Here is a 20,938-nt window from a genome sequence, read left to right as displayed (position 1 = left end):
GCCTTGGCCAGGCTTTGGGTCACCTGAAAATAAAAGTCCTATGGCTTATGAGCCACCACGTGGGTCTAAGAACCAAACTCAGCTGTTCTGCAGGAGCAGCAAGTACTCGAAACTGATGAGCCTTTTCTTCAGCCCCAACAAAATAATCTTTAGAGGTCAATGAAATGGCTCAGCAGGTAAAGAAAGATGGCAGGCAACAAGTCTGACAACCTGAGTTAGATCCCTGAAGCTTACCTGGTGAAGAGAACCAGCTCCTCTTACAAACCATCCTGATTCCACATACAAGTAAATAAACAAATGTGAACCCATTTACATTTAACACCTAAGGTAACCCTGAAATTCATGTGAAAAAATAAGCATACAACAATGAAAAGGCTGCTTATCTCTCACATTCACATACTCCAAAGAAATGAGCTCCTGGCTGATCTAAAAATACTTGGCATTTATCTGCCAGGCATTTGGACTGTCTCACTGATCATCCCAGTACAGACTAGATGGTATTCTTTCCCAACTCACAAAACCTGGGGCTCCTGAGAAGTCCCTCCTCAGAAGTCAGTCCTCAGATCAGCACAGCAGAAGAGCTGAGACTACCCAACTGCTTTCCAGGAATTTACAATTCAAATCTCGGTTAGTTGAATACTTGTGTCAAATTAAATTCCTGGTAGGTTAACATGTAAACCAGGGAGCTGGCGAGATGGCTGAGCAGTGCTCCTGCAGATAACCTGGGTTTGGTTCCCAGCACCCACACTGGATGGCTCACAACCATATACAACTCCAGTCCCAAGGGTTTCACCAGCTCTTCTGGCCTCCTTGGGCACCTATATGAAGGTGATACACACAATTCATAATTCGCTCAGGCACACGTATACACATAAAAATTCAAGTCAGTTTCTTTTTTAAAAAAAATTAAGCCAAAGGAAGGAGGAAGGAAAAGCCATCTTATGTATTTCAAACAGAGAAAATGTACATTAAAAAGATGTTCTGATCTTGGAATGAAGACAGCCTGACAAGCAGGATACAAACCTCAGTATCCACTAAAACAACAAAACAAAGCCCCTATGTAAGTTTGGCAACATAAAAATGTAAATTTTGGACCAGCAATATGGCTCAGGTGACAAGGACGCTTACCTCCACGCTTGAGGACCTGAGTTCAACCGTCACATGGCAGAAAGAGATTAACTGACTTCTGAAAGTTGCCCTCTCAGGTAACACACACACACACACACACACACACACACACACACACAATAAATGTACTTTTTAAATGTAAAGTTTTCATACAACTTTTTGAAAAAAATAACCAGTAGGTGAGAAAGTTCCTTTTAAACTTTCACAAAATTTCTAATAAATGCTAAGTAAATGGTCATAGTCCAACACTAAAGAAACACAAAATGTTAAAGGAGCACACATTAAAAACCAAACAAAACTGTTCATTAATCACCCTAGCAAAAACTAAATGAGGTAGTATGTGGTGTCCGTCAATATAAGGGAAAATAGAGGGCAATTTTAACAATCTGTCAGAACTGTAAGTACAGCCATTTAAGACAAAGTCCAAGGCTAGCAATGAGCTTACGTGGCTGCAAATCATGTAGGTGTTCATTACCATAGTACTTAGAAAACTGAAAATCTAAATGTCCACAATAAACACCTGGGTAAACAGACAACTACAGAAGTGCTTTGAAGTTTCATTTTTAAATATATATATATATATATATATATATATATATATAAATGAAAACATGTTTAACATATTAAATGATAAACACCAAGTCCATCCGCATTTTCACGTGAAAATAAGTGATATGTACATGCACAGAAACATACAGGAAACTACTCAAAGATGTTTGATAAGCTGGGCTCAATGGTCCACACCAGTAAGCACTCAGAGAGGCAGAGGCAGTTCTCCCTTAGTTCAAGGCCAGCCTGGCAGAGAAACCCTGCCTTGAAAAACAAAAAACAAAACAAAAAATTGTTTTATATCAACTGTCTCTACAGAGTCCAAATGGGACATGGAGAAAACTTGGCTTTACTATTTGAGCTTTTCTTAATATAAATTTTTTTTTCCACACACACACATAACTTCAACAATCCTTTTAAAAGGAACTCAACAAAAGATCTCACATTGAACAATAAAGACACAAACTTCAAGATACTTTTTTTTCAAACATTTACTGAACACAACACCATTTTTCCTTTTACACAGCAAAGTTGTTAGTTTCAAATTAGCTGAGCCATTAGGACTGTCAATTGCCATGAAATCAAAGGTGATTCTACATGTCAAACTCAAAGAGAAGGCATCATGCAATACACAAGTCACTGATAGGCCTCGGTGCAGTCAGCAAGGTCACTGTGCTTCATAAAGTCGCGTCGATGGCCTGACAAGAGTGAACGACAGAACATCACCGGCTCATAGTTAGCCACAGCGAAGGACTGGACTACAGCTCTGGAGCCCCTCTGCACCGAGGACTGCAGGATGCGGTGAACATTACAAAGGACAGTCTTGTCAATAGGTTAAGGCCAGATTTACTCCCCAGCTAGGTACCACTGAAAGACTGGTTAGGAAAGCTTGGAGGGAGGGGTCCCCTCATCTTTTTTTTCTCTACCAATTACTGAGCAACAACAAAAAAAGCCATGCACACATTTTACAATACCTGGTAAGAAATAGATACAAAGCCTGTCTGTTTCCTCGACTAGCCTGAATCTTCATGCCTTCATTTTTCCGAGAGGCTACTCATCCCCATGATTCACCACTAAAGGAAAGCTGTCAGTAATTTAGCAGTATTCACTCCTGTACACACATCAAAGATACCTTCCCCATAACCATCGAGAAGCCACTGTCCCTTCCCTACACACTAACAAAGGTACACTCCACACACCTAGGACTAGAGACCACGTTTACTTTACATTTGTAAAAGTCATGTATCAGCATTGTCACTCTAGGATTTGTCCCAGACACCAGGGTTGGTATGGGGCTGCTGCATGCCTGGCCCATCTGGGGCAGGTCTGCCAGAAACTTCTAAGTGCCTCCATGCATGTACACAGTGAGGGACTGCCAGATGACATCCAGAGTGGAGCTGTGCATTTTCTAAGTGGGTGTGGGCACAGCTTAGAATCTGGACTGAAATCAGTTCACAGAGCAAAAGGTAAGAGGGCTTTACTCCTGTTACTGTTGCAGGAAGTTGTAAGAAGGGTGCGCTTCTGCACTGACACCTGGGTGGCTGATTTTTACAACTGTCATGAGGCATAGATACTTTGGCCCACATACTCCTATGAGTCCAGCCACTGGCTGCTTCTCAACCAGCAAAGTGCAGACAATTCAATCCTTTGGCTTCCCTAGTCCAAGAACAAGAAAGCTCTTCTGCCTGAATTGTCCAAAGCAACCTCATTCTGAGGCACTGCCTCAACTACAATAAAGGACTGCTCTCTGGAACTTAAGTTTTCAGAAACACTACTCTAGTGCTGCCTTTAGGGAGGTGTTGCTCCCTAACCATAGTTTATGTCAAACAATGCTGCCATGCCTAAGCCCTCACAATCATTATTCATCAGCTATTAGCGTAATGAGATCAATCAAAACCCCTCTCAAAAACTAGCAAAACCAAAGCTTTGGCACATGGGCTGCTTTTTGGTTTGTGTGTTTAGTCCCCACAGAGAATCTCCAGACGGTTGAGCTGTGAGAGCAATCGGAGTGGACTGTAAAAAGTGTCAGTCTTTTTCAACAAGGAAGATGGGTTTGCTGCCCAGAGTGGGGTTAGTTACTGAAGCGCAAGTGCATGAAAAGCAGAAAGCACCCCCATGCACTCCTGGCTCATCCAAATCTACGTGACAGTTTACACGACCGAGAACTGGGGAAATCACAAACACTACCGAAGAAGTGTTACAGTTCAAAGCGTGATTCTACCAATAACAAACATCAAACAACAGACATGGCTGCAACAGAAGACAGCTCAGTAAGCTAGCTACAAAGCTACCACCTTTCACTTACTTATTTTTCTTTAAAAACAAAGTTTATGGAACATTTGGCTGAGCATATTTTCAAAGAATTCTACCAAAAACACATAATGAAAAAAACAGGCATGAAGATCACTTCTTCCGATAATGGCTTTATACAGGTGTCCCACAATGCAGATCTGGAGCGCTGGTACAGACAGAATTAGACCCTCAGCAAGAGCGCACAATGTGCAACTATACAATAAACAAATCTGGCTAGTTTGCCACCAGCACAGACGAGTTCACTCCACCCGTCAGCACTGTCTTCCCTCCTTCAAAAGCTGTCCTTAAATTCTATGTCTGAATATGCACATCTTATCATCTTCATATATAATGTATGGAACAGTGTTGGTCCTGGGTAGTGACGGGGAAAACGTTGTTAAAGCATGCAGCATTATCTGATATTTTAAAAAATGAAGCCAACTGAACACTAAGTGTCACAGCTATTCCTCACTGTCCTCATCAGGACTGAGTCCAAAAGAAAGACCTGACCTGAGCCTGGGAAGGGGCAGGGCTGACTCACCTTGTGCAGTATGTCATCTCTTCCGGGACACTGAGAGCTGCCAGAACAAGGAGAGACAGGAGGATGGATCTCAGAAGTTCCCAAATTAGGGTCATTCCAACACCTCCCTTTCAGCCATCAGAAAAGCCTTGTAAACTCTCAAGTTAGGAAAATAGAAATCTATTAGCATAGAAGAATTCACCACCAAAACATTCCTAACTGTAGCAAGAACACACACAAAGCACAATTAGAGCAACTGGGTCTCACACCCTTGGAGGAGGAAGCTTCAAGTCTCCCTTCCTGCCCTCCCAGGTATCTCATTTTGTGGGGTATCTGTTTAAGGTGCTGATTTTGGCTTGGTTGCTTTACACTGCTTCAACAGCAACCATTCTCCTACATGTTAAAAGCAAATCCACAGGTAAAATGTTTGTGAAATCTTAAAGGTTTAAAGTTTTTATCTGATGTTGTATCATGACAAGGCTTTTCACTAAAGGAAAACAAGAAGCTGCGGGTCTCCACTTATGGTACCATGCACTAGGGGTAGCTCAGGCATTTGTTTGGCACTAGAGAAAATTACAGAAACTAGTTTTACTTTCATTATCATTCCCAGCCTCAGTAGAAGCTGGTGCTCCTTCAACTTGAATTTCTGTGATGCTTAAAGAGGAAAATCACAGAATACTCTTGAGTTGAAATGTTGCTGATAAAAGAAAGCAAAAAACAAAAACCTCCGTGACACATTCAGTGATAGAAAAGTCTACAGCTGAGCTATACCTTTCGTGTGGCATTGAGAATCATTTCCTTATCAAATACTTCATTTCCTATACCCTACTCCTGGTTTTCCTACATCTTACAATGGACTAAGTAAAAAAACATCAGGTGTGTGTCCTCATTCCTTCTCATCTTATACCTAATTAGGGAGATAGAAACCCCTTCTGGAAAGGCAGTTTCCAAATTTTAAAGATACAACACAAGAAGAAAGGGCTAGAAAAGGACAAAATACAATGTCTGGCTATACTGCGACAATGTTTCCTAATACAGTGTGCTCCTTATTTATTATGCCTGTGAGCCAAATCAAATGCATGACTGCAATTTAGATCCGTCAACAGAAACCAGAAGAATTCAAGCCTAAGGGTGGAATCTAGCAGTGTCTACAAGGTTAAGACCACCAGTTAGAAGACACTACCCAGCAGAATGCCACGGTTTCCATGAATTCGACTTTGCAACAATGACTGCACATCATTTTCAATTAATCAGTAGCTAAGTGTTTCAAGTCCTCCTGCTATAAAATGTGCGGCATCCCTCCGCACATACTGGGAGAGCGAGAGCCATCCGCACAGGGCTCCGGCATCTCCCACTGCTCTCAGTCTTCCTTTAGTTCATTTTCTTCACGAAATCCTCAAAACTGCTGCACAGATGACATGCCGACATCAGCTTAACAGAAGTACTATTGTAGGCAGCTGTTTAAAACATCAATTTTAAAACATCATCAATTTTCAATCACAAATGCCCCCTATTACACAAAATCTCTTACATTCATTCCTTTAAAAAAGAAAAAGAAACAAGCAAAATGTCCAAACACCTTCCAGTTACACCTGAACAGTGCTGCTATTTAGTGTGCTGAAATCAATACCACATGAGAAAAGAGCCAAACGGAACCAAGGACGGACGGATGGGCTGAAAGGATAGTGGAAAGAAAAGGAGAATTTACAAACACATAATTCTATTGTCTGTGATTAAAGTCCTTTACTTTTTAGCACCACATTAAACGATTTTACACATCCAGTCACTTAATGAAATCCAACAAACTCTTCAAGAGTCCGGGGGATCTGGTCTTGGTAGTTAATGTCATTGGCCCGAACTGCTCGGGCAGCCAGGCACTTGAGGCTCATCTTCATCTGAGTTTTCAGTAGTATCTCAGACACCCCAGTCGTACTTTTGTCTAATGGAGTCTTATTCTGCTTGTTTGTCATATCGGTGTGAGCGCCAGCCTCCACAAGGCTGATGATGATGGAGTGCAATGTCAGAAAGTCGCTGATGGGCCTGTTGTACTGGACGATAATGTGGAGGGCGCTGTTCCCCTCATTGTCCACGGCATTCACCTCAGCGCCACAGTCCAGCAGGAGCTTGGTGACCAGCGCATTGGGAAAGCTGCAGACGTCATTGGTGTGGAAATCGTCAACTGGCGTGTTTGAGTTGACAGCCAGGTGTAGCAAAGTGAAACCTTCCCGCGTCCTAGGGTCCAGGTGGATCAGGTTGTAGATCTGCTTGTTAATTCTGCACTGGTCTTCTTCACTACACTGTGTCTTAGTGGAGATGCATACCAGGTACAGAAAGGTATAGAGGTTACACTCATAGTTGTCCATGGCACTGTGGACATCAGCATCGGAGATATTTTTAACTCTGTTCATGCTCTGCTCTATTTCCAAAACACTGCACCTCAAAACGCATTCTATGTCTGGGGCCTTCACGGCTTCGTTGAGGTGTATCATCTGCGAGAAGACTTGTGCGAACCGCAGCAGGTCCTTGTGGGTGTTCCTATTACCTTTCTGCCTGAGATGCAGTGCATGAAGCCACAATTTGATGCACTGCTCGAACTCCATGTTATCAGCATAGACAGCCCCTCTGTAAATGATGGGGTGGGAAACATCAATGTTGTCAGCACCTAAAATCCGCTCCCGAACTATAAGACCCTCCATGTGAAGAGCGTCTCTGTCTTGCCGAATGGCCTCCAGTTCCTGGGGGTTCCTACACTCAGTTCTGTTCCCGTAAGCATGGATGGGTGGGAGGACCTCTTTCTCAAAAATGTTGTTGCCATCCTGAAACCTCTCCAACATGGCTAAATATAAGTAGTGGTATGTCTTCATGATGTCATAGTTCTCACGGTCATTTGCAAAGGAGGCACCTAAGAGCTCCAAGGCTTCAATCCGACTTCTGCGGTCACAATCAGCATGAGAGAGCAAGAGTTCAACGACATCAGCTTTACAGCTTTCAGCAGCTACTTTCAACGGTGTCATCCCATGGCCATTCACCACTATTGCAGCCCGCCATTTTATCAGCTCTTTCACGATGTCAATGTGGCCAGCTTCAGCTGCAAAGTGCAAGGCTGTGGCTCCACAGTGTGCTTTGGCATTGGGGTCAGCGCGCTGTTCTAAAAGGTATCTAACCACATCTGTGTGCCCCTTATATGCTGCAATCATTAGGCAGGTGTTGTCATACTTGTTGGCAATGCTGATATTGGCATTATTTTCAACCAAATATTTTACAATGTCCAGTCTGCCATCAAAACATGCTGCCCGCAATGGGGTCGAGTTAGTGACTGTGGTGTGGTTCACATTGGCTCCATGGCTGACTAGAAGTTTAACAACTTCAAAATGTCCAGCTCCCGCAGCACACCAAAGAGCAGTGGCACCATCAATGACATACCTACACACAGAAAGAACAATCAGTCAAACAATGGGTTTATGTGCCCTCGCATGTTTTAAAGGATACATTCACAGGCACTAACCAAAAATCCACTCTCAAACATTAATAAAGTTTCAGTTTGGGTAAAAATAAAACCAAGTAATTTCAGCAAAGCATCTGACTAGCATGGGATCAATAAAATTACTGCTGTTATTTTAAAGGACAATTCTTTAAATCTGAAGAATACTCTCTACTACCATCAATATACTTCAGAAAACTCAAGAGAAGCTGGCAAGATTGGCTTACTGGGAAAATACATGCTGTGCAAGCATGAGGGCCTAAGTTCCAATCTCCAGAACACACTTAGTGCTGAGAGTGACAAGTGTCTAACACCGCAGTGTTCCTACATGAGGTGGGAGGGGGAGACAGGAGACTCCCCAGAAGCTAGTAATGGGCCAGCACGGCAGGCATAGACCCCATCTAACAACAACCTGTATCAGGGAGGAAGGTGAGGACCAATGCCACACACAGCTTTAACACCAACAAACACAAAGCATGCAAATGCAGAAGGAGTATCTGGGATCTACACGGTGTTCAAGCACTCTTCAGCGCACAGCATGATTTGCCTCTTAGTAGACCAGGGACCCTCCAGGGGCCAGTTTTCCCATTTAAGGAAACAGCTCCAGTTCCTACACAATTTCTGTTAGCTGCCGCTTTAAGGGTGGGGGAAGCTGCAGATGACAGCAGCCCTAAAACAGCGGTTCTCAAGCTGTGGTTCACAAGCCCTCGGGCAACCCTCCATCTCTAAATATATTTACATGATGATTCCTAACAGCAGCAGAATTAGTTATGAGGTGTGGGGCGTCAGCACAACACGAGGAACTGTATTAAAGGGTCACAGCAATAGGACGGTTGAGAACCGCTGCTTTTAACATTACCTGAGCTACAGCAACACACAATACAGGCAGCTGCATCCTGCTTTCCTTTAGGAAAGGTGCGGGATGGCAGGAGGCACATGGAGACTTAGTAAGCAAATATGCTCACCATGTAAATATTATGCTGTATAAAAATGTGTTTTAGCATGCTATGTCCCAAATGGAAGGTTAGTATGTGTGTGTACTATGTATCTGTATATATTCCCGAAGCAAATCATTATGAGAAACAGCTAGCAAGAAACAACTAGCATTTGGGAAACTACCCAGGCACCTCCCTGACTGGACACTGTGGACACTGAGGGTTTAGTTACCAGTTACTCAGTGAGCCTTTGTAGCAAGCAGGGTTTGCAACCTCTACAAAGTTAGGCTCTTCTGACAAGTCCAACCTTTCCCATTTTCCCCATCTCCTTTTCCTAATTTTAATCTTACTAATAATGGTTTCATGGAATCTAAAGAAGATTTTGCTAAAGATATTTAGAATTACTGTTCTAGGACCAGTCAGTAAGTATACCTGACAGTGTTAGGAAAGAAAGATGACCAAATAATTATTCACTAGTACAATTAAGCACACCAAAGATCTATTAATAAGCTTCACTGCACAACCTTATGCTGTGACACAGATCAAATTACAGCCCCCAAAAAGTAAGAGGGCAACTCCCACAATGCATCTCCAAAAGTCAGGTGTTACAGCTTGGGCACCTCCCTGCCTCTTAGAAATTATAGCTCTTATGAAAGAGGTTCAGCTCTGGGCAGGCTGACCTGCTCTTCTGCCTTCTACCATCTGGAAAGACAGCATTCTTCTCTGCAGAATGCAGCCCTTACCAGATAACCAAACTTCCCTTCATCTTGAATGTCCACTGTAAGAATCACCCAGACTTGTTGTGTTAAGTGTATGTATGTGTGTGTGTGGTGTGTGTGCTGCAGATGCCACTGAACATCTGGAAATGAGAGAATAACTTAAGAGAGTTAGTTCTCTCCTTGACCACGTGGGTCCCAGGAATGGAACCTAGATGATCAGGTCTGGCCACTGATTTTTACTGGCTGAGCCATCCCACTGGCCCTGTGTGTTTTTGATACAATGTATTAATACCAGTCTAAAAACGTCCTTTTGAAATAGAAACAAAATGTACTATTTCCTCACAGTTGGTATTTTATGTTCAAAGATCTTTGAATATTTGGGTGTATTTGGTGCTATGTAAACCTAATAGTTATCTGCAAGATGGGCATGATAATAGTACCTACCACTTAGGGCTACTAGCAGGCTATTGTAAAGACTGAGCTATATTGAATACTGAGTAGTTAGTACAGTTCTAGAAACACTGTAATATTTTGCATGAACAATTTGATGCATTTGAGCTATTCTTTAAAGTCAAGTGTACCTCTTTAAGTCTATACAGCTTAGAATTACAAACCTAATAAAATTCACAAACTTTTAAAAATGTAAATCTATTTATTGCATGCACATATATTTGTGTGTTGTGGTACACACACACAAAGATGAGGACGTCAGAGGACAACTTATGGGAGTTGGTTCTCTTTCCTACTTTTCCACATCCTTTTAGTTAGTGTTGGCCATATGTGCAAATGCACACGTGGCCTGCTAAGAGTGTGCTTTGGGTAACAGCAAATGTGTAGAGATCCCTTTGATGGGATATTCACTCCGAGGCTACTGAGACTTCTAAGCCACGAACTAGGAGTTGGTTTTCCCTGTTTATTGTTATCTTCTGTTTCTCTTAAAGAAACTTTGTAATTTTCAGTGCAGATATCTTGTACATTTTTCATTTGGTTTACTACTAGAGTGACTATTTTATAATACTACTACAAATGGTATGTTGTGACAATGAAAACATTTTAATTGAACTCTGTATAATATATATATACATACATATATATTTTAAAATATTTTATGGCTTTGTTTTCTCAACACAGTGTTTATTTATTATGTATAGTATTTTGCCTGCTTTTACATTTACACACTAGAAGAGGGCGCCAGATCTCATTATAGATGGTTGTGAGCCACCATGTGGTTGCTGGGAATTGAACTCAGGACCTTGGGAAGAACAGCCAGTGCTCTTAACCTCTGAGCCACCTCTCCAGACCCTGAACTCTGTATATTAGATGAAAATTTAGATATACTAATTTTAATTAAAATGAATTTTAATTAGACAATTGTTGGTAAAAGGCACAGTTGGCAATCATGAAGCTATTGCTTATCTAACATTTTACTGACTCCTCCAACTTCTTTTTTCTTTTGGTGATTTTTCTACAATAAGCTAACCCAGAAATTGCTATGTAGCTCAGGCTGGCCTTAACCTGGCAACCCTCCAGCCAGCTCCAAGTATTAAGATTAAAAGCATGTACCATCATGCCTAGTCCTGATTAATTCCTTAGTTTATAAACAATGAAAATAAGAGTAGTATTTTAAGCATGTGCCTAAATGGGAGTCTGAGACAGGAAGATAAGGTTGTAGGCAGCCTTTGATGTAAAGTGAGCCAGTATTTATTATCCTTCCCCCCAAAAAAATAAAAATTATTTTGCTTTATTTCATTTTTGAGAGAGGGTCTCACCAGCTGTTGTCTGGTCTGGAACTTACTTTGTTCCAGGACTCAACTGGCTCATGTCTCTGTGTCCCAAGTGAGAAAAGGTAATATATTTTATTTGCTAGTGTTAAAAATAATGTAAAGGACCAATTTTAATGTAACATTTCTTGAGATTTAAATACCTTATATTTGTATTCCTAGCACAGAGCAATTTCATATTTTAAAACCAATATAGGGCCTAAGAATGCAGCTCAGTTGTAGAGTGTTTGAAGAACATGTTCAAGGCCCTGGTTTTAACCTCTAGCACCCTATCTACACACACACACACATACACACACACACACACACAAGCAACAGCTTCACAAGCCAGTACAAGGACACATTGTAACTAACCGCGTTAATACCAACATCTACTAACTTCATATATATTCTAGGAACCAAACCCAGGTTCTGTGGAAGAGAAAAACAAGTTCTTTAACAGTCAAGCCATTTCTCCAGGCCCCTCCTTTAAGCATGAGGAAATGAAACAATAAGCAATTAGAATATTTTCCTGACATGAAATTTCCCATAATCTATGGTGAAAATTAAATTTCAGGCAAGCATGCATTTCACTTGATTTTTTTTTTTTTTGAAAATTATTAAGGTGGTATAGTACCTCAATAATATCAGCATTTTGAAGGCAGAAGCTGGTGGATCTCTGTGAGTTTGAGGTAGACTATTCCAGGACAGCCAGAACTACACAGAAAAACTCGTTGTCTTGAAAACCAAAATAATGCACTGTAGAGATGGCACAGAGGTTAAGACCACTGGTTGCTCTTCCAGAGTTCCTCAGTTCAATTCCCAGCAACCACATGATAGCTCATGATCATCTATAATGAGATCTGGTACCCTCTTCTAATATACAGGCATACACGCAGGCAGAATAGTATATAGATAATAAGTAAAATTTTAAAACCATAATAATAATAATGGTAATATTTTTTGTTTTATTTTAGGGTCTCACTAGGTAGTTCTGGCTGTCTGGAACTCACCATGTATACCAGCTGGCCTTGAACTCAGAGATCCTTCTGCTCCTACCTCTGGAGTGCTCAGATTAAAGGCATGGACCAACATGCCCAGCATTATTATTAAATTTTAATTATTTAGGGGGCTAGAGAGATGGCTCAGGGGTTAAGAGCATTGTCTGCTCTTCCTGAGTTCCTGAGTTCAATTCCCAGCAACCACATAGTGGCTCCCAAACATCTGTAATTGAGCCCTCTTCTGGTATACAGGCACATACAGACAGAATATTGCACCATAATAAAAATAAATAAATACATCTTTTTTAAAAAAATTAATTATTTAGTGTATATATGCAAACCAATGCACATCATGACATGAATGAGATTAGAGGACACCTTGCAAGAACTGGTTCTCTCCTTCCATCTTGTGCATTCCAAGAACTAACCAAGTCCTCAGACTTGGTAAGCACCCTTCCCCACTAAACCATCTTGCTAGACCTTCACTTCTTATAATAGAAAGTACTCGATCACTTTACCGTTTTTCCTTTATTCATATAGAAATACAACAGGAACTATGGAACAGTTCCAATTACCTACTCTTTTGTTTGCTCCTTTGCATGCACATATGTGCATGTATGTATGTATGTTTTTACTGAGTCAACTAAAATTCAAATATTACCTCACAAAGTCTCTAAGTATGTGTGTGTGCATGTATGCACATGTGTGTATAACTTATATAGCCCTAAAACAAAAATACCATTTTTTGCAGGATGTAAAAATATAATAAAATTAATGCACCATTTACTGAGTTCCTTCTAGAGAATCACTGTATTACAGTAATCTTGGAGCTGGTGAGATGCTCAGGCAGTAAAAGCACTTGATGCAAAATCCTCTCAGCTGAGTTCAAGCCCTGAAACCCACATTTTAAAAGAATTATTAGTAATAACGTAAAAAGCCAAGATTCAGCAGCTCACATCTGTAAACCCCAGCTCCACAGCAAAATGGGCAATGGGACTAGCAGGCTGCACACACAGCTCAACAACAGAAGTAACGAGACCCTACCTCAAAACAAGGTGGATGACAACATAAACTAAACTGTTTAAACACTGATCTTTCTAGTCTTGATCCGAAACTGTAATGCAATTCCCTACTATATGATCTGATCAATCCAATCTCTTCAAGAACAAAGTCATTCATGAGGCATAGAGATTTTACTGTTGAAATGTTTTAACGACTGATTTCCTGGTTCTGCTTAAAATGGAAATACATGGTTCAAGCACTGGGAACAAAAATGAAAACTCATTAGATGTGCATGATCAGAGCCTTAACTAAAGTCCTGGAAATCATTCTCAAGACCAACGGGGCTCCCTGACACATTGCCAATGTTTTTCTAAGCAAAGGTGGAAGATGTGGTCCTCCTGCTTTTCCTCTCACTGGCTTTGAAAATAAGAGCACTCAGCATTGTCCTACCTTGCACTCTCCCACTCATGTCTCAGCAAACTGGCTCAAGAATAAGTGTTTCCCAAACTAGCACAAAGGAGTCAGACCCCTAGTACCTACCCAGGTCAGCACAATTACTCCACAGCTGCAGGATGGCTTCCCTTTGCTCTGTTCCCCTTCTGTGGCATTTTTGAAGCTCCCCACCACCAACTGAATGTTGTTTTTCATTCCCTCAAGGAGCTCTTCCCTACTCAACCTCTATCAACTCCAGTGTTTACATCCTAGGCCATAAGCAAAATAATCTCAAATATTACTCCGGGACTCTAATTACTGACATGAGGCTTGATCCTAGAGGTCCCTCTAGGTCCTCTAGAGCAGTGGTTCTCAGCCTTCCTGATGCTCTGACCCTTTCATTACTCATATTGTGGTGACCTCCAACCACAAAATTTTTGTTGGCATTACTTTATAACTGTAATTTTCCTACTTTTCTAAACCATAATAAATATCTGACAAGTAGGATATCTGATATGTGACCTCTGTGAAAGGACTGTTGGATCCCCACAACCCACAAACTGATAATCATTGCTCTAAAGCTTATACTATGAATCCACTTTGGTTTCCAAGAGGTTATAAAAACTTTTAGGTGGAATGCAGTGTGATGGTTTGTCAACTACATGGGACCACCTACGAGACAAGCCTCTAGGCACACCTGTGATGGAGGGATTATGGAGGCTCTGGGTATGCCTAAAAGGGACTTTGTTGATGTGGGGAGGCTGAGGGAGAACAGTCCACACTGAGAGCAGCCAACATCTTTCCCAGATGGTTCCTGAGCTGAGCACCAGCAATCATAACGCTCTGCTTCCTGAGTGTGGATGTAATATGATGCTTCCAGCTCCTGCTGCCTCTCCATCTTTATGATGGACCCTTGCACTGTGAGCTGAAACAAAATCTTCTTCCTTGAGTTGCCTGTTAAAATATTTTATAGCAACAGGAAAAGAAACTAAGATACACAGAGTTTAAAAACAGCAAAAATCAAGCAAACAAACAAAAACCTAAAGTGGGTGTGATAGCACATACCAGTAATCCCCACACCAGGGAGGACTTGAGTTTTAGGCCAACTTGGGCTATATAACAAGTCCTTGTCTCAAAAATATCTGACACAAATAATTTTAATAGCTGTGTCTCTCTTACACAAATATACACACAAAACACATCAAAACTCATCATTATATGGGCACTGCTGTGCAAAATGAAACTAAAATGTGAGGTAATGAAACTAAATGCTACAGGCAAGTTATCAAGCAAATACCTAAATTTTTAAAAGACCATGTTTAGTAAATAACATCCTGAACAAGTTTGCCTAAAACTTGTGAAGATGGTATATGAATAGCTACAAATTAGAAACATTAAATCTACTTTAGTACACAAAAATAGCCTCATTGGTTCCCACCTGGTCATGGGTGTCAAGTGCCAACAATATCTAAAGTAAGAGATTAACTTTTTAAAATCCAGCCCCAGGGTGGAGACACAGCAAAATGGTAGAACACTGCCTAACATGAGTGGAGGATCTAGGTACTGGGCCCAGTGCCACAAAAATTGTTTTTAAAAACAAAAGCTGGGGACTGTAGAGATGGCTCAGTGGTTAAGAGCACTGACCACTCTTCCAGAGAAACCAGGTTCAAATCCCAGTACCCACAAGGTAGCTCATAACTGTCTATACCTCCAAGATCCAACATCTTCACACAGACATACATGCAGACAAAACACCAATGCACACAAAATGGGGAAAAATTTAATTAACATAAAAAACAAAAACAAAAACTGGGGATTGGGAGAATACCCCTTTAACCCAGCATTCGGGAGGCAGAGTCAGCTTGGTCTACACAGAGAAACCCTGTCTTGAAAAACAAAAAGAGAAAGCTAGCCTGGGCATAGTGAGTGGTACACCTTTTTGACTGCAGTAGTTAGGAGACAATAGCAGACAGATCTCTCTGAGTTCATTCAAGGCCAGCTTGGTCTACATAGCAAGCTCCATGACTGCCAAAGCTACACAGTGAGATCCTGTCTCTAAAAAAGCAAAACAAAATAAAAAGCTAGAAGCTAGAGAAATGGCTCAGTAAGAGCACATACGGCTCTCAGACAGGCCCAGAGTTCAGATCTCAGGAGACACATTGGGCAGCTCAGAATCATCTGCAACCAGAGAATCGAATGCCCTCTTCTGGACTCTCAGATGTCCATACAAACATAATATAAATCTTTTTAAAAATTATAAAATTATATAAAATAAGCCAGCCTTCAATACATGAGTGAGCTTCATGTTGTTATCAGCACTCAGACTAACAGGCTCTAAATGTCTGAAATTAGTGCAGTGAGAAACCATTCTTTTTCTGTTTCTCAAATGTCAAAATATGAGATAAACTGCAAAATCCTCTCAGAGACCTGTGAGCCAGCTGAGATGTAGTCATATATGTCAATCCTTCTCTTTTGTTAACTGATAAGCTTGTCAAAAGTGAAAGACCCTCAGACTGTACCTACCACAGGGATTTAAAGAATAAAATACCACCAGGCACAGTAGTACATGCCTGTAATCCCAATCCCAACACTCAGGGAGGCAGAGACAGGAGGATCTCTGAGTTCAAGGCCAGCCTAGTCTACAATAAGAGTCCAGGACAGCCAAGGCTACAGAGAGAAACACTGTCTCATAAAAATAAAATAAAACCAACCAAACAAACAAACAAAAGAATAAAATACCAAGCTACTTAAATATAGCAGTTCATAGCCATAACAATCCATAGGCTAAGTAGACACAGCTTCCAGAAGCCTTCTGCAAAACTGCAAATGGTTGCAACACTTGAAGTTACAGTTTCACCAGTCTTTGTGTCTTAGTGTTTGATATGAACATTAAAACCTGATCACTGCATCCTCCCAGTACCCCACTCTCTCAAGTGATCTCTCCATCCTCTCAGTACCAGACACTCAAGTAACCTCTGCATCCTCCCTGGGCCTAGCCTCTTCTCTCCATCCTCACAGTATTTCCTACTATTCCGTGGTTGTCTTTGCTTGGATCTCTTCTTGCAATAGCACTGAAACATTGAAGTATACCAGACTGCTGTCTCCCCTTCATGTCCCACTGTTATTTAAAGTACAGCTCAAATACTACCTCCTCTGTAAAGACCTGATTCTCCACCACTACAAGGCTGAGTACTTCCTTTTTCTCTGTTCTCCCTCAGCAGTCTCAAAGGCTCCTATAAGCCTAAATGGCAGGGCATCTTATGTTTGACTGTGCCCAAACTGTCAGCCTCTACAGTCTTATTTGTCTCTGAATATAGATCCCTACCAAAAGCTTAGCACACAGTAGGTGACTGCAACTGTCTGCTTTAGAACTCCTCAAGCTCAGCTGGAGAGATGGCTCAGAGGTTAAGAGCACTGGCTGTTCTTCCTAAGGTCCTGAGTTCAATTCCCAGCAACTACAGGGTGGCTCGTAACCATCTATAATAAGGTCTTGTGCCCCCTTCTGGTTTGTAGGCACCCATGCAAGTAGACTACTGTATAAATAAATCTTTAAAAAAAAACTCCTTAATCTCACTAGTTCGTGTGTAATGGTAAACAAGATATTCAGGTACATAGGCTCAAAACTGCATTTCCAATCCCTTCAGGAGTTAGGGGGAGGGTTATTTGTTTTTAATTTTTACTTGGTTTTGAAACAGGGTTCCTGTAGCTCTGGCTGGCTGGCCCCAAATTTACATAATTTTCCTACCTCTCAATGTTGGGATAAGAGGCATGCATCACCACACCTGGCATCAGGTTCTTTTAATTATCACCTCAAAATAGCTTTCTCTTTGATGATCCAAGCAGATACCATTAACCAGAGCTTTCTAAACTCCTGAGAAAATTAATTTCTTCCCTGACAGATCTCTCATTTCTACCCAGTAGCTCTGCAGCAGCAGCTACTATGGCAGGGATTTGCTGCTAACTTAACACACAGGTATTGTACAGTGGGGCCATCCTGCTTCACTCCTCTAGGTGCAGGTAAGGTTATGAGATGCTAAAAATTTCCAGGACACAGAAGCCAATGGGGAGAAACAAACATTAGTTTGCTATCTTTGCTCAACACCACCTTCCTACTATCTACAGCAGCACCAAAGATAAGCCAAGACCCAGGAGCTGGCATTTCATTAGAATGTAGCAGACCACTCGTTTTCCTCCCATTGAAAACAGAACCAAAGGCTTTTACTGTTTAAGGAAAAAAAAAAAGCAAACAAAATTTAACATTTCCCTAGTCATCTTAAAAAAAAAAATACTTTAAAGAACACATCTATAATCCCAGCATTTAGGAAGCTGAAGCAAGAAGCCGGGAGATTCCAGGCTAGCCTGTGATATGGAGCAAGACCTGGTTTTGAAAACCAGAATAATAGGTAAAAATAGGTAGGTAGGTAGGTAGGTAGGTAGGTAGACAGATTGACAGTAGCTGTAATGTGCCAATTATTCAGCAAAGAAAAAAAAAAGTCAAACATGATGACTCTCGCAAAGTAAGTACAATTAACCCCAAAAAATAAAATTTGACTAGAACAATAGTAATTTCTTAACGATATTAACTGTGAAGCCTTCCCACCTTATCACCTTACAGAATGTAATTTAGCAATGGCGTAACTTCTACATGAGGTCCAGAGACATCTGTGCAGGCAAAAAATACCTGCCAGCGATGTGGAAGAGTCAGAATCGTGTCTAGAGATGCCGGGCTGTGAGACGAAATCAAGAGTCTGTGTCTACTGCTCATTGTAGAGGCTTATTTTAACCCAAATCCCCACCGATCTGCTTTCAGGCTCGTTCCGACCACACGGGGTACAAAATGGAGTAGTTAAATAAAGCACCAGAAGGTCCCCAATTTTAATTGCTGATCTCGTTAATTTCCGATCTCGGTTAGGCCAGTGCTGATAGAAGGTATAAAAACCTAGATGGGCAGCCACCACTCCGACACTGCGTGTTCGCCGACTAATGGAGAAGACATTATAGATCCCAAGACCCAGGGTGTGGCTACCACCTACAGGGAGACTAGGGTAGGAGCCGATAAGAAAACATAGCAAAACATAGCCTTGGAATACGAAGTGGGCATGAATGGGGCAGAGGGAGAGATGGAAAGGAAGAAGTGAGTCCACACATAAAGACAGGGTGAGGGAGGGGAGGATCCAGGCCATGGGAGGTCCGCGAGCGTGGAGGGACGCCGGAGTTGGGGTGTACCTACCCGTCGAAGCGGACGGTGCCTGTCTGCTGGGTCTGCACACGGTAGTGTTCTAACAGCAAGCGCACCACCTTGGCGTGCCCATTTCGGGCTGCGATGATGAGGGGTGTGGAGCGCTGTCCCCCCTGCTGGCTGACATAGCCCAGCAGGTAGCGGATATCGCTTTCCGACCGGTTAAGGAGCAAGGCAGCCAGAGTGAGCACCTTGCCCTCGCTGGCCGCCTTGTACACATAGCCAGCCAGGCCCTCCATGGCCGCCGCCAACTCCAACACCCGTTTGGTCGCCACCGCTGCTGCTGCCTTGCGCCCCCGGAGGCCGCGTCCGCCAGCACTTCAGACCCGGGCCCTCACAGCCCATTCAACAGGGCGCCGCCGCCGCCGCGCCCAGGCAGCAGCGCGACCCAGCGAGGGCGGAGACACAGAGGGGGCTGAGCGCCGTGACCCGGCCCGGGCGAGGAGGAGGACGGTCAGGGCCGCCCCCGAGGCCCCAGGCACCGGCCCTGGGCCGAGGGGATCTCCATGGCGGCCGCCGCCCCGGGCCTCAGGCCGCCTCCTTCCTGCGGGCTGCGACAGGCGCGCGCCCGAGCTACGGGTCGCCGCTTGGGTCTCGAGAGGCCCGCGCGCGCCCCGATGGCTAGCGATGTGCACGCCTGCCCCGCGCCGGGCTGACGGCCCGGAACGGTCTCCGCTTCGCCCCTGGCGCAGGAAAACCACGGGCACTCGCCCGCCGGCAATCGGAAGTGTCGGGCGGCGAGGAGGGCTGCCGCAAGCCCCGCGTGGGTGTTCGCGGAACGCTCCGGCAGCACCAGCACCGGAACTTAGGGTGAGAGGGAGGAAGCCCTCGCACACTGAGCGGAGGAAGGGAGGGAAGGCGGGAGTGGGAGGGACGCTTAAGTAGGTATCGCTTCCTAAACCGACCGGCGGGCAAACGAAGCTCTCCTGAAGAACAGTTCCGCTGTGCGCAGTTAGCCGAGCCCTGGTTTAGTCTTGAAAGTCCCCAGTGTCCTTGACGCAAGGAGCCATCAACTCGCCTCCCTAGGACCCTGGGATACTTAATCAAGATTGGGGGCGGAGAGAAGGCTACCGAACTTACCGGCTTGGGAGCACACCCAGTTTTATGATTGATAGTGTGGGATACTGTCTGCCTGTGATGCGCGAGGGGGCGGCGAGGGGAGGGGAGAAGCAAGGAAGTCTAAGCACCCAAAACATCCACTCTTGAATAAGGACTATAGGTCTCGAAGCTTCCGAAATTTGGGCGGTCGTGGGAGCACTGAGAAGAAACTTTAAGCCGGACCAGACCTCCCAGGAAAGGTGGATTAAGAGTAAAATAAAGAGCTAAAAGGAAGCTGTCATAGCCAGACTGAACCAGTCTCTGGTCCTGACCCTGCAAACCTCCTATGTCTCACATGCGTCACAGAATTGTTAGGATTTGAAAAGAGCCTTTATCTCAAGAATGCTATAGGCCATCCACGTACACGGCTTTGGTTAGCGTCAGAGATGTCCTGGGGCTTGTGTGATTTTGTAGAGGAAGCAGACAAATAAATGACGTAGAGTTGTTGGATTCAGAGAGTTGTTGGGTTCGTATCATTACCATTTGCTGTGAAACAGGGATGTGGGTGTAGACTAGGAGATCTCGTTTGGATAGTCAGAGAAGACGTCCATAACAGGTGACCAGAACAGAGACTAGGCAAAGATCCTGAGCAGAGGACAGATGGTGAGCTTAGAAGAGAAAGCAGTGCGGCTGCCGACTGTAGGACGAGTTCTAAAGGATTAAGTCGTCAGCAGGATGCGAGTCATGTGGGCCCAGTGACCTACGTTCGGTGGCATCTGCAGAGTTTAAATAGGAAAACGACAAGATAGTGCTTAAAAAAAAAAAAATCACGTTGCATGGTT

The 20,938-nt window shown here is 43.1% G+C and overlaps 1 protein-coding gene across 1 annotated transcript; it reads right to left on the bottom strand.

Annotated features, from left to right (window-relative positions):
* Positions 1-2,150: 2,150 nt before the first annotated feature.
* On the bottom strand, positions 2,151-19,496 carry Fem1b (fem-1 homolog B). The gene is made up of 2 exons (XM_021640474.2): positions 19,050-19,496; positions 2,151-7,912 (listed from the first exon to the last, which is right to left on the bottom strand). The coding sequence occupies exons 1-2, from the start codon at positions 19,295-19,297 to the stop codon at positions 6,277-6,279; spliced, it is 1,884 nt and encodes a 627-aa protein (XP_021496149.1). The 5' UTR covers positions 19,298-19,496; the 3' UTR covers positions 2,151-6,276.
* Between the last annotated feature and the right edge of the window lie 1,442 nt (positions 19,497-20,938).

Source organism: Meriones unguiculatus, chromosome 6 (assembly GCF_030254825.1).
Source record: "Meriones unguiculatus strain TT.TT164.6M chromosome 6, Bangor_MerUng_6.1, whole genome shotgun sequence".
NCBI lineage: Eukaryota > Metazoa > Chordata > Mammalia > Rodentia > Muridae > Meriones > Meriones unguiculatus.
This window is presented reverse-complemented; position numbering and strand designations above follow the sequence as displayed.